The sequence below is a fragment of the Athene noctua genome, chromosome 20, assembly GCF_965140245.1.
Source record: "Athene noctua chromosome 20, bAthNoc1.hap1.1, whole genome shotgun sequence".
Classification (NCBI taxonomy): Eukaryota; Metazoa; Chordata; class Aves; order Strigiformes; family Strigidae; genus Athene; species Athene noctua.
Window position 1 is genome coordinate 4,599,288 of NC_134056.1, and position 23,758 is coordinate 4,623,045.

The window sequence follows — 23,758 nt, forward strand, 5'->3', positions numbered from 1 at the left end:
CTCGGGGGGGCGCCGCTCCGCTCCGCGCCGCCGTCATTGGCGGCCCCGGCGGCGCTGGGCGCGGGGCGGGGAGGGAGCGCTCCCCCGCAGAGCCGCCGCTGCCGGGCCCGGCCATGTGCCCAGAGGGTGGCTGCTGCTGCCGGCTCGGCTGCTCGGCACCGTGAGCTGGCGTCCGCCTTTTCATCGTCTTTTTTTTTTTTTTTTTTTTTTAAATTCTTTATTTTTTGCATTGATGCTCTCCGAGCCGGAGACTTCGGGAGACGCGGTCCTCACCTGAGCGATCCAGCCCAATTCCCCCGTTTGAAGGTAAGCGGGGAGGAAAGCCTGGGCTCCTTCTCCCCGTCCTTCGCATCGCTGAGGGGAGCGGGGGGGCTTCTGCGGTGCTTTTCCCCTTGGTTACTTCCCTCTCCCTCCTCCCGGTGCATCCTGAAGTACCTTTCAAGCAGCGGTGGGATTGCTGCTCGGGGGGGGGACCGGCAGCGAACCCCCGCGTCCCGGGGGAATGCCTGCAAGGGGGGGAGCAGGCAGAGGGGAGCCCCGGCTGCGAGAGTTGGGGCTGGGAAGGGATTTGGAGGAGGGAGACAGAGCGGATAGGGACGTGGAGAATTGCACAGCATCGGCTCCCCGATAGCCTGTCTCGGGGGGGGCTGGTCAAGTCCCACCACCTTAGCCCAGGATGAAAACCACCGCGGTGCTCCCGGCTTGGTTTTCCTTGGTCCTACAACATCTTTAGTTTCAAAGCCATGCCTATGTAAAGGAGGTCATGAAAGCATCTCTCAGAGATGGGCTGGGAAAGCTGCCCCCATCCCGTGCCATGCCGGGGCATGGGGGTCCTGTCCTTCTCTGCCCCGGGGACAGCTCGCCCTCCTCCGGGTGCTTGCTCAGCGTGGGGCTGAACCCGGCCTCTCCCCATCGCCTGTCTGGGCATCTCACCTGGAACCACGCATCTAGGACAAAGGTTTGTTCCTATCTCATGTCCTGGCCCCAGAGGAGGTAGGAACCCCCTACGCCATCCAGATGAGTTTGTAGAGACCACCCCAGCCCCAGGTCAGGCAGCAAACCCACTAGCTCCCACGCAACGAAGTGATGGTGATGGACAGGAATCCAGAGTTGAATGCAAGGAAGGCGATAGCACAACCATCTGTAGGTTGGTTTTGTCACGAATTGGTTAATACAGCAGCTGTCCAGGTCTGCGCTCTCAGAGGCACATGGACATTGTTCAGTACGTTAAAGGTAGTCTGCAGGGCTGTGGGAGGGAGAGAGAAATCCCCCGAGGGAAGAGGGCTTTTCATTTCCCCATATCGACTGGTTTCAGACAGGATTATTTATATTTGACATAACAGATCACCAAACTTGGAAGGTAGTGGGGGTGTGCTCATATTCATTAAGGTAGACAGTTTTCTGACAGAATAAATTAAAGGTAAGAGAAGATTGCACTTTGAGGTTCAACAGATTGTCTTCTAGCCTAAAATGAGCAGTGAAATCAGCATAAAACCTAGATGGTAAAATCATGCGCTTCAGTCTTTCTTGATGGATGCCTGTCATTTTAGGAAACCTGGCAGACATCCCGATGTTTAGAGTGCAGGCAGTGCTCCTGGATGACCTCGTTTGAGCAAAAGTACCCAGAATGATGGGTTTTTTAGTTATTGTATCTCATCTTCACTGAGTAAGCATCTGAATTATAATGCTGTTAAGAGAAAATAGTTTACATAAATTGTGCATGAACTAAGCACCTGAACTAGCCTCACACCTGTATTTAGGTGCTTGCCCTGTTGCGATGGCATGTGAATAATGAAAGGTTGTTTGCAGCCTTTTATGGTTGGTTTTCATCTAGTCTGAAATGAGCAGAAAGATGCATTACGGCTGTCACTTGGTGAAAAGAGATTTCAAACACCTTAAAGACTGTGCAGCTGTAATTAGAAGTGTAACCTCCTTCCTCTGCATGTCAGGATTTCTGTGCAGAAGGATGACAGGACCTCTTAAACGGGGCTGGTGCTCAGTAGATTTAAAGAACTTGAACAAAATCCCCCGCAAAGTGAGTGATGTTGATTTATCACCCCTCAGCGCATCGGTTCTCACTTATGAACGATGTGGGGATGTGAGGGGAGAGGAAGGAAACAGCATTTGTTCCTTTCTGCTTTCTTATCGGTGAACACAGATTACAATACAGGCAGTTCTGAAATACCTGTGCCTACCTGAGGACAAAAGAGTTGCAGAGTGTTACCAGCACCGTGGTTACTGGCTGTATCTCCGCCGTGTTTCTCTTTGCTCTCCAGCAAAGAGATCAGTCTAGCTGTCTCGTCTCCTCCTGATCTTTCTCCATTGCAACTGCAGCAGTCCTCAAACCCTCGTGTAGGTGACACGAGAGTCGAGCCTGAAGGTTTGGTCTCCCAGGCTTTGCAATGTATAAGAACATGTTTAGAAGTGGCTAAGTGACAGAGGACCCACTCGCTGTTGGTGGAATGTTGACCCAAGTCTTTCTAAAGGTATTTCTGTGTCTAAAGCTGAGGAACACCTGCCGACCCTAGAGCCATAACCTGAGCACCCCCTTTAGAATCCTTTAAAAGTTTTGCTGGATGCCAGATTCAGAGAGACAAAGGTGCTTAATTCCATCAGGCATTTATGTGCAGCCCAGAGAGCTGAGCTGCATCCTCGCAGGCTGAAGAAGGCTGTGCCACTGACCCTTGGGCACATCAGGATACGTCCTCGGTGCCCAGCACATGGGTCAGTGAGGGGTTTTTGCAGCTGGCCAAGCTGTATCTACGTAACTTGGAGCTTTTCATCTGGCTGCGCAGTGCCTGGCTGTATTAGTGCTGGTGTAAGAAATGGGGATAACTTGGTACCTCCTCACTCATCGTGTTCTGGTACCTGGCTGTCGTGTTGTCATGGATATGGATAAGGACATGGCCAGTGAAGAGGGGCTTGTTGCTGGCAGGGCTCCCGCAGCCACAGCTTGTGATGCAACTTAAAACATTGAAGAAGAGCAGGGAAGGGATGGAGGAGAGGTGGCAGGTGTTGGGCTTGAATTTGCAACTCGTTCCCATTCTAATTTACACTTCCTCCTGTGTCATTGTGTTATCATCTCCTTCTTTCCTCACGATCTAATTTATTACAGTAGGCAGGATCGTTTCACCTTTTGCCTGAGAAAAAAATCATATCCCAGTACCACAGATTGGCAGCGGGGTGACAGATAGGTTGGGTGATGGACTCTGACCTTCTTCAGACCTTTCGGCCACATTCAGATCACCCCTGAGGCCAACCCAGACAAGGCTGGGACCTCAGGAACCTGCGAGCCCTGCAATCCCCGCGAGAACAGCCCTGAGCAGAGGTCAGCTGGAAAGGTTAGGGAACAAAATTAAAAGTCATAATAACATTTTGAAACATCCTTGGACCCTTTTCTCCCTGGAAAGTTTGATAACAGCCCATGACCCATTAATAGCAGTTCAGGGCACCAGAGGGAGGACCTGTGTGGTTCTCAAGGGGCCTGTGTCAGGGGCAGCGCAGACAGAGGTCAGGAACGGAGCTGATTTAAGCCAAAATCACAACGCCAACGATTTTGCCCCATCCTGTGTGTCCAAGAGTACAGATTTCCCACTGGCGTCGGGGGGGCAGCAGTGTAAGCTGCAGCCTGGGACACTCGGGCACTGGCATCTCCCTCGGTGTGCACTGGTGCTCCTCTTGGCAGGCCATGGAGTGGAGACAAGACATGAGTCAGGGGCTGGGGGAGTTTTGTTCACCCTCTCACTTCAGATAGAGTTTTTATCTTGCTGGTTGAGACAAGCACCTGTGATGAGTCAGAACTGGTGCTCAGCTTCATTCAGAATAAAGGCACAAGATGGGCCGAGACATCATCCCCAAGTTTACCTGGTCACAGGGCCAGCTCAGCCCCTCCTCGCTGTCTCCAATGCTTCTCTCCCCATCTCTTAACCTCCAGGACAAAAACCAACCGCAGCGACACGCTCCCCCAGCATGGCAGTTTGTGAGCTTGCCAAGCTTTCCTTGACAGCAACCCTGATTTTTTCCCCAGCTGGAAAGCAGCTGCCCATGAGCTACGGGGAGGGATGCAGCTCCTGCGCCGGGCTGAGTTGAAGGTGCACGTGGCTCTGCTGCCCTGGGAAACATCTCTCTGCTCTGCAGCTTTTATCAAAGAGATGGAAACTTGTCACATCCTCTCCGCAACAATATCTGACATTATCCAAGCAATTCGCCCTTGGTGTGTTTCCAGAAATAGTTAGGCCTACAGTAGACACGGGTGACATCTGGATGCATTACTGTTGCGTTCAGAAACATTCAGTAAGCAAGACAGGATCTATTGTTTAAAGGTTATTTCAAAAAACTCCCAGCGAGTTATCTGGCTGTGCAACGAGGAAAGCTTTAATGGTACTGTGATAATTACCTTTTTCTGAAGGACATTTAATAGGAAAGTTACCAGAAACCCAAAAGCAAGTCTCAGCCCATCCTCACCAGGCCAGGGACCTGATCCAACCTGAAAAAGTAAGTTTTTCTCTTTATTTCAGTTCTGGTTGGATCAAGTCCAGGAAAAATACATCTTGCTGTGGCAAGAGCAAGCTGGGGGGCACAGACGGGGGATGTAGGAGAGACCACCAGCAGTTCAACTGTAAAGAAAGTCTCAGTTCAGCATAATAGGGCAGCAGGATTCACATCAGCAGGGAGGGTGAGAGAAAGAGTCCTCCCCAAAGCTCTGAAAAGAAAATAAATGTCATTAGCAGTGGATAAAGCAACCGCCTCTGAGCACCTGAGATGAGGGCGGAAGGCTCTGCAGGGAGAGGGGGGGGCTGGCAAAGTCTGCCAGCATTGGGAGGGCTCAGCGAGGCCGCTGCAGGAGACACTCTGCAGCCCACATCTTTATTCATCATGTCCCTGCTCAGTTAATAGCCTCCTTACAAAAAAAGAAAAAGAAGGGCGAGTGAATTTTTGGCAGAAGCAAAGTGCCAGCCATCATCTCCTTCCCTCGCCCCGGTGACAAGGATGCCGCTCACATGTGGCAGAAGGGAAGAGAGGTGGCTTTGCTGTCACTCACACCAGCCTTACAACTGCACGCGCCCCTGGCAGAAATCACTCCTGCCTTCTTACCTTGGCCCCAGGGCAAACAGAATTAATTCTCACCGTTAATTTCATTCCCCTTGGAGAGCTGTGATGGGGAGGAAATCACACCGAGGTCGCCCACATCTTTCTTTCGGTTTTGCAACTGATTTTCTCTTGAGAGGGAGGTGAGGGGGGAGCGAGATCAGGGAGTGCCAGTGGAATTATGGAGCCGACCAGAGCACTCTGCCTACAGCAGGACCATCCTGTCCTGGCTCCAGCCTCCTCTGTCTCATGTGGTGCTGCCGTGAGGCTGTGTCAGTGCTGCAGAGGAGCCCTGGCAGCGGGTGCCAGCGGAGGGCTGTTGAGAGCCCACACACCCCAGCCTGCTCCTCCCTGTCTGCCTTCTCCCTTCTGATCATCTGCTGGTGCTCCAGGCCTGCCCTCCCGCCGGTCAGTCACGGAGATAACTATCATAGAAACTTAGGTGGTGAGAACCATCAGAAGCTGCCAGCCTGAAAAATAGGCTGTGGTGAGAAAGCGTTTAGGTTTTTTTTCTTTAAATTGCCACTAAACTCCAGCTTAGACTTTTCCAAGGCTGCACTGGTTGGCCTCTCTTGGGCAGAGGATAAAGGAGATCATCTTCTCGCCAGGTGGGGGACAAGCACTGCCAGCTTTAGGTCTGGCTTTGAGGCCGTGCTATGGCTTTTCTCTGGGTACAAGTTCATCACAGGGTCTGAGCCGCAGAAGCTCATAAGCTCATTATATTGGGGGAATTGCAAGCGGTGGGTGTGCCACACAGCTGGGATTTCTTCCTGCTGGAGGGGACTCTCAGCAAACTGAGAGGAAAAGTCCTTCGGGGTTTCATTTTTTTTCCTGCGCAGAGCAGTCCCTTGTTCCGCAGCTGCTTGAAGATCTAGGCTGGACCATAATGGACAGAAGTGGCCTCTTCTAGCGTTGCCTGTTCCACGTGTACCTGCAGAGCTGGCATCAGTCAAAGCCAGGCTGTCTCTTTACTCACTGAGAGTTTCGGACTGTTTGAGGTTAAAGGGAAAAACTCATCAGCGTTAATGAAAGGAAACTGGCTGCCTGGGGGAGGATAAATATCCAGATTGCTGGGTGATGTGGCTGCTTTGAAACCCTCTGGGGACTGCCGCAGCCTTGTGATGGATTCAGAAGTCATCATCTCCCCCAGCCTCTCCCCAGCTTAGTTCACTTCCACTGAAGCGGATAAAAATGTCTCGAGATTCAAAGACTTGTAAACTGGAACCTATCATAACAGAGAGACGTCTTGGACTTTGTTGTAAAAGATGATACACAGGCTCCTTCAAAGCGGGTATTTGCTGTGATGGTGCGGGAGCGTGCCGGGAGACCGAGGGAGTTCACAGGCAAGTGCCAGACGAGTCCCCAAAGCCGCTGCGTTACAGTGTGCAAATCGCAGCTCTGCTAAAACATCCACTTAAAGGCACCGTTGCCTGTGAGAAAAATAACTTACCTGCAAATAGCTTTGCTCAATTTTATTCCCAATTTTATTCTCAATTTTATTCCACCTTCGCTCCTCTGGGTTGTGCGGTTCTTTTCATCAGAAAAAATACAGTATTTTCTGAGGAGTCCAGCAGGGACATTGCAATCCCAGTACAGAGCTCCTGATCTGAAACCCACGTTTGTTTCCCCGTTTAAGCAGAGCGTGCTGCTTGGGCTCTGCCGTGTGATTTACATCGGGATTCCCTTTGGTCTCAGAGTGGATTTGTTTTAAGACTTGTTGTAGGTCTTCCTGCCTGAGCTTTGGCAAATTATTAACTCTCTCCTTTATCCGTTGCCTGCCTTCATAGCTAGCTTACAGCTTGTGCAGTGCTCTCTCTAACCCGTGCCTGCCTGCACTGGCCCTGCAGGCAGTGATGCTCCTTCTTCCTCCTGGTTTCCCACCCTTGCATCCGCAGAACAATAGCATGCATGTTGTCACTCTTTAGTTGTCTCAATATACGTGAGTTACATAGCAAGACATGATGCTTTTTGCGGCAATCCAAGCTGAACTCCCCCACTGGGGAGAAAATACAGTATCGGAGGTTGCCAGAGGCTCAGGTTTGAGCAAGTGCTGCGGTGTCCTGGCTGCGGGAGGGTGCCCTAGGAAATGCATGGCCTCGCTGTTGGGGATCTCTCCCTGTCTCCTCTGCAAGCTGGTGCAAGCAGGGATTTACAGGGATGCAATTTATAAGACTCTCATGTGGAAGGAAAAGGAGGTGTTTTGGTTTGATTGGTGTCGCCTGCTGGGTAGCTAAGCCCTGGAAAGATTAGTGGTGGTGGGATCTGGGGAAAAACAGCCATGCTGCGAGAGTGGGAGTGGAGTTGGAATAATAAGTGTTGATTTGGGTTTGCTGTTAGGTGAATTTTGTGATTGTATCGTTATATTGCACAAAGGAAGGGCTGGGGGAATAATTCAAACTTGTGTCTGTCCCGTGGGTTTCCTCTGAGAGGCCTTTCCCTGTGCAGACAGGCATAAAGCTGTGTGGTTCAGCTGTGCCCGTGGCTGCAGCTCTGCCAGGAGCGTGCCCCTGGCAGAGAGCGGGGCCAGACCCCCCCTCCTCCATCCAAACTCATTAAAGCACTCGAAAGGTGTTTCTCAAACCCCTCCAGGTGACTTCTCTGTTCCTGCTGCCACCAAAGCCATTCCTTACTGATCGTGCTGAAGCCAGGGACTTACCCAGAGAGGGTGTTGGCAGCACTGAGCTCACTGCGGCTCGGGCAGAAGCTCCCAGGGAACCTCAGGGACATGAAAACCCGTTCTGGGCCGTAAGGAGTGCCAGAGGTGTCCCCTGTGCAGGGCATCGCAGAGCTGAGATTTCATCCTGGGGGCTGCTGCCTCTTCACGGCTGCTTCGATCCGGGTTTGTGAGCAGGATGATCCCTGCAGGGGCTGGTATCCCCTCTGGCCAGCACTGGATGTGACATCCCGTGGGCAGGCATAGCCCCTTGAGATAATGACAAGCATAATATATATGCAATTAATATTAGACAGTTCGAGCTTGCTTTTTCTGATTTACATCAGTTCAGCATTACTGTCTTCTCAAGAGTTATTCCTGTTTCTCACAGTAGCTCGTGGGAGCAGATTCAGCCCACAGAAAGTGGGGTTTTCTTAGTTGCACATATTTTGCCTTGTGTTTCTGGCATCACATCTTTGTTTTTGTTGTATTTTTAAATAAAACAAAACAGGTTATAGAAAACACAAGACTGTGATACTGGTTTCTGAGAAACCAAGCACTGATCTTACTTGCTTTCTGGATAGCTTTGTAAATATTGTGTTTTATTGGTGAATGTGAGGATTGACAAAGGGCTGGTCTTTAAAATACTTTCTGACTTGACTGGGAGTAAATATAAAGCATGAATATTGCTGGGCTACGGCACTTCTGTGAACTGCAGAGGGTTAGAGTTGCCCAGTCTCAGAAATGCGTAGCACTGGCACGGTCTTCTTGTAGCCAAGTGCTTGGGGTCTGCTCAAAAACAGAAGATTTCCAGAAATGAATACAGATGAGAACATTTGTAGGAACATGGAAAGAAAAAGTGCTTTGGTAGGAATGCTAACATTGCCATTTAACCTGAATATCACAGTCTTGTGCAATTTCATGATATCCTAATTAAACCAGCCAGAAGCAGAGCTGAAGCATCCTGTGATCACAGTGGAAATTCCTGGGCTGGCACATGCTACCCCACCTCCCTGCTGTCAAGCCCAAGACCAAGTGGCAGCCAGGTTGCAGGGTGTTTTATTAAGCAGTCCCCCTGTGATTCTATGTTTTGAGAGAGCAGTGAATGTACTCCCGGTTCCCAGAGGAGATCTGTGGTCTGTTTAACCTTGCGAGGGGCATCTCCCGAGTCGGGAACCTGCATTTCAATGGGCTCTGGTCTGCCAACCAGACACAGGGCAGTGAAGCTGCCCACATTTGCAGGGTTTTGTAAGACTTAAACTTCTCTGTTAAGCAGGTTTCTGTATGCTTTACCATTGAGGCTGGCTGTTAACCAAGTGCTCACTGTGGTACTGCAGCATCAGCGTGGCCAGGGTGATGTCTAGAGAGCTCAGAAAAGCAGTGTCGGTTCAGTGAAAGGTTTTGCTACTTTGGTTATGGGTTCCCAGTTCCTCACAGCTGCAAGATGAGCTCTGGACAGAAAGTGTTATTTAACAGTATAACATACCTGCTTCCCAGCGAGTTCAAGCCAACACATTCAAGCGAAGCGAGCTCACTGTGCAAGTGAAGACAGGTGAAATTCAGCTGAGATTTGGAGGCTGGAGTGGGGCAGTGCTGGCGTGTGAGTCTTCTCCTGCTTTCCAGGGTGGATGGAGGTATTTCTACATGCACATTCCTAGTGGGGTACATGATCTGACTCCCCCGGGGCTGCAGGGAGCCCAGCCCAGCCCATGGCAAGTACAGCTGCTGTTGGAACCCTGACCTGTCCACCCGTCAGCAAGGCCAAGGAAGGGCTCACACAGGAGTGATTCAGAACACTGGTCTAAGGCTTGGCTTTCAAAGAGAGGATACCTGGCATTTTCTAGTCCTTTGAGGTGCTGCAAGTCAGGCGTCATTTAAGCAAGGAAGGCAGAAACTGCAGCCTGCTCAGGAAGATGCCAGCACTGATCTGCGGCAAACACGAGTTGCTGGGAGTGCAGAGCCTGACGCGTGCAGGCACCAAGCGCCAGCAGAAGCGGTGGGAGCTCCCTGCCCCACCAGCCTTGCCTGCCTCAGTTTCTCATGGCGTTCGGTGCCGGTGGCAGCATTGCTCTGGCTCCTGGGGATGGTGAGGGGATGGCAGAGCGAGTGTGAGGGAGCACGAACCACCGCATCGCTCTCCCGGGCCTCCCGAGCATCAAGGAGTCATTTCAAAGACAGGGGTTGCGTTGTCTTAATGCTGACGCTAGGCAAAAAAGATCCATCACATGTGTTTTGATTTCTGAAAGATGCTGTCCCTGGGAACAGTCGATATTTCAAACATTTGATCCCAGCAGCTCTGTTAAGCCCACATGGTTTTGAGTAGAGCAATTTGTGTGAAGGTTTTTCTCTGTTTCTTTATTCGCCTAATGACCGTTTTCAGCTGAGCTATATGAATTACTTTATCTTTTCCTCTTTTTTGCTTATGATTTTGTTGTTGTGGGTTGTTTTTTTTTTCCTCTGAGTTAATTCACTCCCTCTTTTATCTCCCAGGAAAAGCTGTAACAGAATTAAGGTGAGGAAAAGAGGAAAATTTACTGGAACTGATTCAGTGTAAGTTGCCAAGAATCTGAAAATTACCCTCTCAGACAGTCTGTATTAATTCCCCTGATGCAGCAATGATAAATCCTTATTAAAAAGGATAACATAAGGAGATTTTACTGCCTGTAGGAAGACTCCTGGTCACAAGCAGTGAGGAAGCCCATTGCCCTCTTGTTCACGATCAGAGGGGTTTGTAAGTGTGTGTGTCCTTCCCCACGAGCCGCAGTCCAGACGCCAGCCCTAAGTGGTGATGTCCCTGCGTTCCCAGGTCCTGTGGACAGTGACTCTGCGTTGGCAGCAGCACTAAATCTCTGCAGATTCACTGCTTGAGCCGGCTCCCCGTCTCTCTGGAAGTCCAGACCTGGGAGCACCATGCAGACAGTAATTTAAGTGAAGCAGATTTTGTCTTCTGACCACGTCGAGCAGCATGGGGGTGTGTGTCTCGTTTGCCGTGCTGGCGAAAGGGGGGCTGTGAGGGCTCCCTCCCTCCCCACCTGCAACTGCAGCTCGTGCCCCATACAGGCCATGGGGCAGGGAGCGCAGTGCTAGAAGCAGCCTCCCATGCCAGTCCTTAATATTTATTTCCAGAATCCCCGAGCTGTCTCTCCCCTCTTCACTTCTTTATTCATGCACCATGCTACCTTGCTGGGCTGGAGTGGGAAAAACACTCTGCTTGATTCTTGTTACACGAGCTGAACCTGAGCCTTTGCCAGAGCAATGTAAAGCTGTAGCTATGGAAACTCCCTATCCTTTTTTATGATTTTTTTTTTAAGGCAAGAACATATATCTCTTTGGAGATCCCAGGTCGGGCTGCTGGTGCATGAGTGGTTGTTCAGGCAGTCCCAAGGGCTTGTCCCGGGAGATACTGGACGGTCGGCCACAGCCAGCACCCAAGGATTCACCCAGTGTCACGCAGCAGCAGGAGCTGGAAGCACAGACCCAGGTCACACTGCAGGGAGTCTGTGTCACAGGGGCAGAGGAGTGGGGACTGATGTGGAATAAGTGGGTTGCATGGAGAGCTAGAGCCCAGGGCAGCTCAGGAGATGGCTGGGGGGACAGTGTGGGGCTGCTGAAGGTGTCACCAGCCATCAGCCAGCACCCACAGCTGGGGAGGGGCAAGGACAGAGGGGAGCTGGTCCCCCTCCCACCCATTACTGTAGCTGAGTGGAGGGTGGTCCCTGGAGCTCTCAGGTTGCTACATTTGATGAGCACCAAGGAAATGGTTCGCCCTTCTCCCTCCACCCCAGCCTGTTTAGGTCTGTAAATCTTGAGCAAATGAGAGCGAGTTGTGCAGCTCACAAAGACTTCAATCTGCTGAGGATCTTCCATCCCACAGAGCTGTGTTCATACCCCTGGGAAATGCAAAGCTGTTGGATTTATTACTTGCTGGAAACATAGACTGTACATGTCCTTCCTTCCCCAGTCCCCGATCGATGGCTCATCTGCATCTCAGGATCGATGGCTCATCTGTGTCTCAGGACATCTGCAGGGGCCACCAGGTCAGGTGTGGGGACTCATCCTTGCCAACCACTGGCGTGGAGGGTGGAAAGAGAGTGGAGCTGATCCCAGCTTGCAGCTTATCCAGTGCCTGGCCTAAGGGAAACCACCTTAGTCTGAAAATGGGCTGATATTTGATAGATTTCAAGCAATGTAACTTCAAAAGCAGAGCCTTAACCAGCCCAGGGCTCAGTTTCCCTTATCTGTAAAATGGGTATTGGCATAGCAATGCTTTCCCTCTCAGGCTTGGTACTGCTTCATTTGCCAGAGCCAGAGAGGAGCCAAGGCCAGAGGCCCTGGGCTGAACCAGGGCTTTAGCTCAGATGTTGCACAAAGGCTGAACGTGCAGCTGGGGCTGGCTGCTGGCTGCATCCGCTGCTGCTCTGCTCCGTGCCACGCAGGGGTCTGCATGGCTTTGTGGCTGCCAGAGGGAAAAGCTAAAAGGTGCAAACACAAGCTTGGAAGCACGTAGTGTTTCTGATAGCAAAGGGCTGAATCCCAGCAGCACTGATTCAGTCCATCTCCCCCAGCCCAGTCGCTGCAATGAGGCTCCGTGCAGATGCCACTGCACAGCCAGAGCCAACAAATCCCTGCAGCTAAAGCAGCCACTGCTAGGAGGGCCACCATGAGAGCTGCTGCCCCTGTTGCCAAGACCTTGCTCTCCCTCAGTGCAGTGTCCCTGGCCCATAAGAGCTTTGTCCCCACGTCTGCTGTGGATGGCCGATCTGGACCCATCCCAGTTGTGGTGTCGGTGCCCCAGGGGCCAGGAGGCAGCTCCAGCTCCCAGCCAGGGTTGTAACCTGCGGAGAGCTCAGTCGGTGACTCTGTGTGAGTCTCTTCCAATCTGCATGCCCCAGCAGTCCTGTCTGAGCCGTGAAACCCTGCTCTTGAGGCATTTCCCTGGAGATGGGACAGCAGGAAAGCTGCTGGGAGCTATTGGTGTAAGGCACCAGGTCCCACAGGGCTCCGGCGTCAGGCTCTGAGGGCAGCAGTGGCTGGCTTTCAGCCTGAAGAGCTTGAAGTCCAGGTGAATGGAGCAATTCTGGAAAGACTTGCTCTATCAGGAGGCAAATTCCTTTCTTTCCACCTTTTGTGCATTATTTCAGCAGTGTTTTCTGACAATTAGGGCTTTTTCATGTTTCCACTGGCACTCCAGCAGACTGTGCCTGGCTGGGGGGATGCCGTGAGCTCTCCTGCGAGGTGGTGATGGAGAGGGAGCAAGGCCTGCCCAGTGAATTGGGCAGGAAAAAGTACTAGTCAGGAGTAAGATTTGTTGTTAGTTCTTAGTAAGCTAAGCCAAGTTTTTCAGCTTGGCCAGGGGACATTTCCAGCCTGAAAAGTTGCCGTGCTAGGAGAAGTCTCTGGGGTGGGCAGGTGGGTGCTCCCCACCCTCCCACTTATTTCTCACTCAGCAGTGATTGTGGAGCTTATCTCAGGCTGCTAATACCAAAACCTACCCTCTATGATACTAATATCTCAGGCTGACTAAACCATAATTCAAGAGACGATTAAATGATGCAGAGTAGAAAGACAGCCTGAATTTCTTTCTTTTTTCGTTTTTTTTTTTGAGGAGTTTAGGCCGCTTATGTGTTTTTGGGATTATGGTCTGCTTTCCAGCTGATGTATGGAAATAATGCATGGTACTTAAGGAGAGTGTGATTGTTTGGGCAGTGAAAGGTGGGATTGAGGAAGGTAAAACCCTCTGGTGTGATTTGACAGCAGCTCTCAAATCCTGACAGAGACCGACTGGCCGCAAGCCCCTGCTGCGGACCTGGAGGCGAGTCCATCACGTCTCTGCTAATTCCTTCCTCAGGCCTGGTTTTTGGGTTTACCTCTCCTGGACTGCTGGCAGCGCAGGGCTGGTGTGGGACAGCGTCAAGTCTCCAGCATCCCCATCAATACCCTATGGATGTCGCTAGTGTCCGTATCGATGCTTTTTAGGACATGGCTGTACAGTTTTACAGAGTCAGAAGGGCAGAGCAGGGTGAACAGACCCTTCTTTATTCCAGGTGGTGCTGAAGTGTCCACAGACACCTCCCTTTGTCCCTTTGGGACGGAGGTAGCAGCACCTTCTGGGTGGCCCCAGAGGCACTGGAAGGGGACATTCCCAAGGGCACCACACGTGATTCAGCATTTTCCCCCATCCCTCCCCAGCGGCACCACTTCACTCTGTTTAGCATCTGCAGTCATTTAAATTCACGCCTGGAGTTGTGCTTAGTAAGCCTCGATGCCGCTTTGATGAGCTGTGCAAATATTATTTTTCATTAGGCGTGATTTGGTTGTATTAAATGACATTATTGCCTCATTATTGCAGAGCACATATTCCCTCTTGTGTGCTGCTGGGGCAGGCATCCCCGAGATCGATGAGCTTTGAAGGCAGCCTGCTTAAGTGTTCTGAAAATTCAGACTCACTAAGAGCTAATCTCTCTCTTAAAAACTAATAACAGTAATTGGTGGGAGGGGATCCTTAATTGTCCTGTGACCTTCTGCTTTCTTTAAGCTTCAAGAAAACCCCAAATTCAGAGTGTGTGTTGCTGTGTGATGTATACCCAGAGCAGTCTTGGCCTCCTTTGCTGGGTTCATTGCTGATGAGCTGCTCTCGCGCAGCCTGGCTGCCCTGGCAGTGCCACTGCTAGCAGGGACACCTGCAGGGATACGGATACAGCGTGTCCTCAGCTTGCACAACTTATCAGAAAAGCTTTTCTAGGAGTTTTTGGGCTGCAACATTTAACGAAACACTTTGGATTATAAAATGTTAATGTTATGTAATATCGTTATTATATATCGTTGTGTTGGATGATAACAAGAGCAGACAGAAGGAGCAGGTCACTGGCATTTGATGATCCTTGTTCCCCATCTCAGCCTGGCCATTGGCTCTGGGGAAGCATTTCTGGCTGTAAAGGGCTGAGCTAAGAGTGGGCAGAGAGGAGCCTCTCCAGTCCCCTGGAGGAGTTTATCTGGGTTACAATTGATGCAAATATGAGGGATACATCTCCGTATCATCGCGATGCTCATCTTGCGTTAGCCTGATGGACCTCCAGGCTTAACTCTCACTGCCAGGATGCTAAAACCAGCATGAAGAGCACCGAGCCGGTGCCTGCAGGCAGAGAGGGCTCTCTCACACCCAATTCTCATCACCTTTCCATGCCCGCAGCACAGCTGGCCCCGAGCTGCCATCCCAGCCCTGCCCGAGCCGTGCAGCGCGGGAGCCTGGAGGTGGCCGGGATCCTGTTCTGCAGAGCTCAGCATTATCCCAGCAATGTCCCATCTGCTGAATAATTTATCAGGCACTGCGTATAGATCGCCTTTGAAATGTGTTGTTTCTGGTCTGGACATCAGTGGGAGCTGAAGTACTGGGGTCTGTCTCAGCAGGCAGAGGGTTGGGAGTGCGTTAGTGGCGGGGGGAGCCTGCGGGGACTGAGCTGTGAGTTACCTCTGTAAGAATATTGGTGAGATCTGTAATTGGCTTCAAACCAGGTAACGGCTCTAAGGCCACCAGAAAGGGCCATGCAGTTTGAGCTGGGTGTGAAATGTTGTGCTCCTCATTCTGATTTGCCATTTAAGAGCCCACAGCAGCGTTACAGCCTGCGAGTGGCAGCCTGGATCTGGCTGCATCTCCCAGGTGGTGGAGCCCTCTCTGATGTGCCATAGATTCACTTCCAAAAATCCTTCTTATTCCAGGGATTATCAATAGCAGTGGAACCCCCCCTTTTCAAGGTAGGGAAAGCAGGAGCCACTGTGCAAAGGGCCAATGTCCAAGCGAGTGCCATCCCAGAGGGGTGCAGATGGGAGGACAGGGCTGCTGCCATCTCCAAGCTGCCTCCCACACCCAGAAGGAGCTGGGAAATCGTGAGTAGTGTTACCCAACCAGTTAATTGCCCCCTACTTGTGAAGTGTTCAAAAGCAACTTGGCGTATGGGGTGCCTGGAGCTAGAGGGGGGTCCCACACGGGAAGCACTTGTGCCGAGATGGGGAAGCACTGACTGCTGAGAAATGTCTCGTCTTGTCCGTGTGTCGAGGCGTGCTCAGATGGTCTTGTCGAAGCGATGGGTCCCGTGTGCCCCTTCCCCAGCACCCCCGTGGTCAAGCCTGGCTGTTTAAATCCCTGCTGTTTACGCAGAGCATCAGTCCTCAGGCCAGGAGTGCTGCCTCAGGAGGGAGAGAGAAAGCAAACAAAACTGATGCAGGCCTTCTGCCTAAAGTGTTTTTCATATGGAAAGCCACGTTCCCCGCCTGTGTTTCTGGCAGCTGCCCTGTCCGCTGGCTCTGTAAATGCAAAGTCTTCTGCTGGCACGCTGCCTGGCTGTTCCTAGCAGCCCGGCTCTTATTCATTGACTGGGTAGGATTACAGGAACTGGGGGAAATGCAGAAATAAGGCTGTATTTGCCACCAAACTGTCTTTGGCTTCTAACTTATTTGCTGCTTTCCCACCTCCCAGGCTGGTGGCTGCTGCCTGGGCAGCAGTTTTCCTTCACACCGATGCTCTCCCGGGTTTACCCTTGGGCAGAGCCGTGACACTTACATGGCACCAGAGGTGGGGGGGGCAACAAGGGAGCATAAGCCAGGCTCACCCTGAGACTTTGCAGCATCAAGAGCTCGGATCCAGTCTACCCTGGCCAGTTTATTATAGCATGATTTCTTGTTACTCTGGGCCAAGATTCTGGGTCCTGAATGCTGCCTGCACCCAGCTCCGGGGTGAAAAGCAGCAGCAGCAGCAAGACTCAGCAGCTCGGGGAAGCAGCATCGCGGCCAGCCAGCATCACTCGCGTGCTCTCCCGTTTCCCCAGCCTCTTGCTGAGCTCTTTTCCTTTCTGCTGAAGTGGGGCTTGGTCAGAAATGTCAGTGTCAGGGATCATTGTGTGTGGATGAGCTGGGAAATGGCTGCGTTGCCCACCGAGGGCAAGACCTGTGGAGCTTGTGACTCTCCCCCACGGAAGGTCAGACTTGTGCTCCCCCCCCGCCCCGTACACAGCTGCTCAACACCCAGTTTCCACGTAGGACTTAATCTTCCCAACCTGAATGTTGCCCCCGTTGAGGTCTCTCCCCAGAGCGACCCAACAAGCTGACCCACCACCAGCCATCGTCGTGATGCTGGAGGAAGGTCAGCTGGGGGGGCCGTGCTGGCGTGCAGGGTCGCTCCCCCCTTGGAGGCCCTTCCCGGGTGGGGGAGGACACCCACACACGGCAGCAGGACTCGGCGCAGAAGCAGCTCGGCCAAGCACGCAGCACGGCCAGGGATGTGCTAGCGCAGAGCAGAGCCAAGGCAAGGCAGGATGGTGTTACTTCAGGACACGGTTTTGGCCTCCTCCGCTCCCTGGGAAGGGTGGGGTGGCTTTTTTTTTTTTTTTTTTTTTCCTTTTTTCTCTCCGTTTTCCATCTCGGACGTTTGGAAGCACAGGGCAGAGCTGATCCCCGTTCCCCTCCACAAATGAGACCACTGTTGTGATCAGCAGGATGGCCAGGGCGAGGGCCAGAGGCATGCAGAAGATTTGAGCCGAGTGTCCCTCGAGCCTGGAGTGTTTATTCCTGTGTGTTGGTTATGGTGGGGTCTAAGCTCCTGCCTGCTCCAGTGCTGGGGCACCAGGCATGACTAATCCTGCCCACTCTCATGTCTGTGCTGCCAGTTGTTGTTTCATACCTCATTTGGCTACTTTGTTTAAATCACCAGCTTCTGGAGTCAGGTGAATAAGGGCAATTCCCAACTTCCTTGTTAAATAGAGGACTGTGCTCCTTCTGGCTGCAGAGGAAGCAGGTCCCAGGGCTGCTGGGGGATACCGTAGGACAAGCCGTGGGCTAAAGCTCCTTGCAGGCATGACACAGTCTCCTTGTGCAGACACAGTTTCAGTGGGACCAGCACTCTGGTTTTTTGATGCTTGCCATAAAGGCTTTGGGGTGACTGTGTTGCCCTGAAGATGGGATTGGATGGGATGGGATGGGGTGGGATGGGATGGGATGATGGGATGGGATGGGATGGGATGGGATGATGGGATGGGATGGGGTGGGATGGGATGATGGGATGGGATGGGATGGGATGGGATGGGATGATGGGATGGGATGGGGTGGGATGGGCAGAAGCCCCTTCCATTTAAAGGTCTGGTCTGAAGTTTGTTCTTAACACCTGCAAATCCTAGAGGTGGCTTAACTGGGCATTTGAGGGTCTCTAAAAGAAACCTTGGAGTGGTCTCTGTAGCAGTCCCCAGGTCTCCTTCTCCCACAGCTTCAGCAGGCAGGATCAGGCCAGTCCACGTGAGCCGGCCGTGGCTGGAGTACTCCAGCACCTGGAGCCGGAGCTCAGTGTTTCGGAGCTGTGGTTCGCTGGGTGTTAGCTGGAGCCTTCGGATGGGCTGAGCTCAGCCCCCCCAGCTGCTCCGAAGCCTTCCTCCCACGCAGGCGTCCCGAGAGGCGCTGGCTGCACAGCCAGTCTCCTCAGAGCTGACCCGGGAGCGATGCGCAGCTGCGCGCAGCCTCTCCCTGCACCGGACACCTCCAGCGGTCCAGGGGCCATGTTCAAGATGCTGGGGGAGGGGTGACCTGGGATGATTTCTCATCTCCCCGTTCTCCTCTCTGCATCGTCAAGTGCAATTCTGTGTTGTTCCATTCTTTGTTGCTTGTGAGAAACTTCCCCCAGGCCCTCTCCAGTCCCCTGGGTTGGGCTGCAGCACGGCGGGAAGGTCCGTCAGCCACTGTGGCAGTGCCCAGATGAAGTGGGGAGAGGAGCCTGAGGCAGACCTGGCTCCTAGTGAACAGCACGACTTCCAAACCCACGTCCTCAGCCATGGCAGAGACCTGCAGGGGGTGTCAGCGAGGAAAGAAGTTGCTAGTATGGGACTGGAGCTGATGGGAGCTCTGCTTGTGTCTTCTCCAGACTGCAAGGAATAGAAAAAGCCATTTTCTTGCACCCTGGGACTTGGCAGCCACTGCAGGGCTGCAGGGCTGGTGCTGCTATAGCTGCAGCAATAGATGTCCTGGCAAAAGCAGGCAAGTGGCACAGGATTGTGTCTAAAACCCAACAGCTCATCCAGGAGCAGCCTGTTGCAACCATGCAGTGGCGTGTTGTTTGTTTGTTGCAGCAAGACCTGTCCTTTACACGCTGGGAAGGTAAAGCAGGGTGCTGGGGAAGGGGGAAGCATTGCACCCAAGCTCCCCTGAGCCCGCACCAGCACGGCGGCTCCCAGTAACCCCGAGAGGCACCATCCCCTGTCACCCCGTGGCACTGGGGACCCCTTTTCCTGCAGCAAAGGGCTCCTGGGCCAGGGGCAAACAGCCTGTGCAGAGTTAACATCCCACGCAGCCCCTTCCCAGCTGTCTGGCAGTGATGGAGGATGTGCTGGGGGCTGGATTTGGATGGGGCTGGGGGGGTCAGGCATCCTCAGTAGCTGGAGGGCTCCTAATGTTACTGAGGGGCGAGGAAGGAGCCAAGCAACCGTCTGCTGGGACCACATCTCTCGGTGCCTGCGTTCCTGTTACCAGGGCTCCTGCATACTTTCTCCAAGACCACAGCGGAGCTGCAAAGCACTTCCTTTTACCAGGATATTTATTACTAAATATATGAATCTGGGAGCCTGTGGAGCGTGAAATTAGGAACAAATGTAAAAAGGAGGTCTAGACAGGAATTGTTCTGCTTATGGGCCTCCACATGCTTTGCTTTCCTCCCCCTTTGCATGCTGGAGAGTTTAATGCTTTCAGGTACGCAGCTTTAATCGGACAAGTATGTTATGGGAGGAGAAAAGAGCGAAAGGTCTTGCCCTGGATGGAGCAGTGGCTGCAATGCCACATCTGGCTGACCTCAGCTGGGCAGAAACTGTGAAAATCGGCTCTGTACGACCCTCGCTTGTCTCTCCGGGGTAGGCTGCCGTTTAATTCATCAGCGAGGAAGCTGGGGAGCCCTCCCTGCCAGAGCCCTGCCTGCCACCTTCTTCTGAAGCTGCTGATCCCCTCTGATGGGTGCAGCGCCCATCCCTGAGAGTCTGCAGGGCTGAGTCCGGCCACCCCAAGAGCCAGGTTCCGCGCCTGCCCTGCACACCCCTGCCTTGGCAGCTCAGTGATTGCACATGGGAGCAGCAGACAGGCCCACGGACGGGCATTTCCAGCCAGCTCTGCCAGGCTGGTGCGTGTGCCCGCAGCACCCAGTGCAGCCCGAGGTGCTGCCGAGTGCCTCCATCCCTCTTTAAGCAGGAATCAAAGTTTTTAAACCACTAACGCGTTTTTTGCAAACCCTTCCCCTGACTGTATTCCACTCCTTCGCGCCCCCCACCTCACCCTGAGCCTCCCCAGAGCATTTTGCCCGAGGAATGAGGGCAGGATTTGGCCTGGTGCTTGCCCCGTGGCTGTGCAGTGCTAGAAGACGTTCAGCCATCGTTATAAATTACTTTCCCTCCTACAGCGCTGCTCAGCAGCAACATAAAATGTGATACTGCTTTATCCATTCAGCACTTACCCAACTTTAGCAGGACATTAAGCGCCTGAAAATATGCCACAGATTTATTTTCTTTGGAAACGGGTTAAATCCCTGACAGATACGGTTGCTTTTCCTCGGGTGCTGAAGTAATTTGGGGCTGGGGTGGCTGGTTTTTTTGTTTTAACCTGATAGCATGAGCTGGAGGCCAGCTTTGTTAAAGCGCTTGTAGAGTAGGCGGTCAGGGTACAATTTCTTACTTAATTTATGTCTCTTCTCCTGTTCCTAGCCCAACTCTTGCAGCACTGAAGGGCTGCTGGAGCTTTAGTTGCAGAGCGGTGCTGGGGTTAGTGCCGCTGGCTGCATAGCTGCTAGCAGGTGTGCGCAGGCAGGTATGTGTCTGCCCAGCATCCTTTCCGTGGCAAAGAGCTTGGTCTTATTCTGTGTGGGATGGAGGGAAATTCAAGCCCTCCCACAGGCTCTTGGGACAGGGATGTGCAGAGCAAGACTCATGCTGCTGTTGCGGGGCTGTGAGTGATGCATAGCATCTGCCTTCTGGGTGAGCCCAGCAGTGCCAACACAGGGACTTTCCACCATGTGTCAGCACCCAGATTCCCCTAAAGAGCACTTCAGGGAGAGAAGGGTGCTGGTGGTACCCCAAAACACAAGAGTGGGGCCAAGCTGAGCCACAGTGTCTCCGTGATGTCCAGCTCCCTGTGTCCCAGCTGCAGTATTTGCTGTGCTGGGAATGAACAGCTCGCCCAAGGCTGTCAGAAGCAGCATCCTGGGGTGCCCCCACAGCCCCCCAACACCACGGCTTGGCCATGGTGAAGGTGAGGAGCTTGGTGCCTCCTGCAGCAGGCAGACACATCCCGTGCCTCAGCTCGCTGCTCAGGGAGGGGAGAGCGCCTGTCCCTGCCGTCATTAAGGTTCACTTAGAAGCTCTGGTTATTCCAAATTAAAATACCACACTGTTTTCATGGGGAAAATGGATTATAGGCTCAGAGAAAAACGTGTACAGCTCAGAAAGCTCCTTCTCCCGTCACTGACGCTCTCTGCCACCAGGCAGTAGCTGGGAGGGTGCGCTGGGTGCCACGGGCACTGGGCAGAAGATTTTGTTTCCTTTGGATCCCCCCTCCTGCATGCAGAGGAGCCCAATGTGATGCCAGAGCTGCTGTTCACTAAAACTTTCACACACTGCATGAATATTTTTTTATCCTCCTATGCCTGCAAGGTGGCATTTGGGGGGGGGGGGGGGGGATGGGACCTCCCTGATGGATTTTACAGACACCCAGTGCCAGGATCTGGCCGGATCCTGGCCGTCACCTCCCACAGAGCCCTCCTGGTTTCTAGTCCCCTGCAAACGGGGGTGAGCTGAGGGTCTGGGGAGCTGTGGAACCACACATCTCCCAGCACCAGCCTCACCCTGGCCCCCACCTCACCCTGTCACCCCGTGTGCTCGCTTTTGCAGGCTGTTAATGGAGAAGAGGGCGGATGACAGCCGGGACCGTGGTCATCACAGGTGGAATATTAGCGACTGTCATTTTGCTTTGTATCATCGCCGTCCTCTGCTACTGTAGGCTCCAGGTAAGGCCAGGGGGATGCGGCCCCCCCCGCAAAGGGTGTTGCAGCGGGGAGGGGAGCCCGGTATCCCTTGCCTGCTGGTCCCCAGGGCTGGCATGCATGGAGCAGCCCCTCGCTGGCAGGGTGGCGTTTTGGGATGCCAGCTGAGAGCCCACGGGGCCATCCCGTTTCAGTACTACTGCTGCAAGAAGGATGAGTCCGAGGAGGATGAGGAGGAGCCCGACTTCGCCGTGCACTCCCACATCCCGCCGCTCCACTGCAACCGCAACGTAGTGCTGACCAACGGCCCGTCCCTCTACGCCTCGTCCCCCTTCGGCAAGAAGCCAACCCCAAGCCGGTCCAGCTGCCCCAGCTGTGCACCCTACGAGCCCCCCACCTTCTTCCTACAGGAGCCCCCCGAGGAGCTGCACAACGGGGGCGACCGGGTGAGCTACAAGACGGTGAGCCAGGAAGATCTCGATCTGCCGGTGAGCGTGGGCAACCTGCAGGCCCTCAACCCCAACCGGCTCTCGGCCATGCGGGAAGCTTTCTCCCGCAGCCGCAGCATCAGCACCGATGTGTGAAGGGCTGGCTGCTGGCCCAGCCCAGAGCATCACATCGCACCTCGCCGCTGCCACCGAGGCTTTTAACAGCGGGGAGAACTTTTGGAAATTCATGGAAGAGTTTTGAAAAAGAAGAAAGAAAGAAAGAAAAAAAAAATAATAATATCAGCGGTCTGTAGGCAGAGACGTGATAAATGGCAACATAAAGGGGTAGCAAAAAAAACAAGCTGAAAAGGGGAGCATGGGGGAGGACAGTTGCAGCTGGGACGCAAGGTTTTCTAGCGATGCGTTGCATTTTTTTTTCTTTTTTAAAGAGGCTTTTGATATTGCTCATCCTTTTATACAGAGTAAACGCCCCTCCTCGACATTCGGCTGAAGCGCCGAGTGATGACAAGCAAGTAATGGGGCACATGGTTGGCTACAAAATGGCTCGTGCTGCCAGTCAGTGGGCATCTGCTGTCGTGTCGTGGGGGCACGCTGAAGCTGACTGATCCTGGCCCTAGTGCGCACACACACACGCCCCCCCCCCCCCCCCCCCCCCCACGGTCCCATAGCAAAGCAGAGCTGCTACTGCCCCCCCTTCTGCCCCCCCCCACACTCCACCGTGTGTGTGTGTGTGTGTGTGTGTGCGCGCGCACAGCTCTGCCCTATTCCCAGGCCATCTCACGCCTCAAGTTGGTTATTTATTCCTGGGTGACAGACGTGATCCCCTCAGGGTTAGGGTGGGTGCACAGCCTGTCCCTGGAGACCCCAGAGCAGCCCCACAGCCCCCCCGATGGAGCTGGGCTGGGGCAGGTTGCATTACCTGGCTATGGAAATAACACAGAGCACAATTTTGGGTGGAGGAATACACCTGTAGATGTTTCCTCCGAATAATCAGCATCCCCACTCCAAATAATGCCATACGCGACTTCTGACTGAGGGCTAGGTGAGAAGGGGTGTGCTGTGTACGTGCCCACCCTCCTGCATGCACATTTTCACATGCATTTGTGTGGTTTTGTTGGGGTTTTTTTTTTTAAAAAAAGCCATGACACTTTCTCCCCAGCCAGGAATGTGTCAAAACACTTTAGATTTAGGCAAAGCCACCTCTGTTGCGTTTTTCATCAAGCTGTTTCTCGTGGCCAGGCAGCCTGGAGGGGGCTGTGGCACCAGCTCTGCCCCAGCTCCACTGGCCACGCTGGGTCCGGCCGGGGCGGTGCTGGCAGAGCAGCATGCACCGACCCAGCCACCGAGCACGTCCCTCTGCACTAAACATGCTGCAAAGGATGTTCTCTTAATTCACTGCTTTGGAAGGAGGAATCGCACCTTGCAGCGGTGCCGTTGTGGGGCACTCCGGTGCTCTGGTCTCCCCTGGCTGTCTCAATTCCTCCCCTCTAACCTTGCAATAGTCACAGTTTGACAGAACACCCTCTTTCTTCTGGATCCTGCATTCTTGGGGTTAAAAGCATCGTGGTGGACTTG

The 23,758-nt window shown here is 53.1% G+C and overlaps 1 protein-coding gene across 1 annotated transcript; it reads left to right on the top strand.

Annotated features, from left to right (window-relative positions):
• Window positions 1–210: 210 nt before the first annotated feature.
• FAM163B (family with sequence similarity 163 member B) lies at window positions 211–22,809 on the top strand. The gene is made up of 3 exons (XM_074923826.1): window positions 211–306; window positions 21,643–21,758; window positions 21,929–22,809. The coding sequence occupies exons 2-3, from the start codon at window positions 21,666–21,668 to the stop codon at window positions 22,316–22,318; spliced, it is 483 nt and encodes a 160-aa protein (XP_074779927.1). The 5' UTR covers window positions 211–306; window positions 21,643–21,665; the 3' UTR covers window positions 22,319–22,809.
• Window positions 22,810–23,758: the final 949 nt, after the last annotated feature.

What these genes read in the sequence shown, in the direction of transcription:
- FAM163B (XM_074923826.1), top strand. Translation starts at nt 21,666, where the DNA reads ATGACAGCCGGGACCGTGGTCATCACAGGTGGAATATTAGCGACTGTC. An exon ending in TCTGCTACTGTAGGCTCCAG is followed by an intron (nt 21,759 to 21,928) that starts GTAAGGCCAGGG and finishes ATCCCGTTTCAG; the next exon opens with TACTACTGCTGCAAGAAGGA.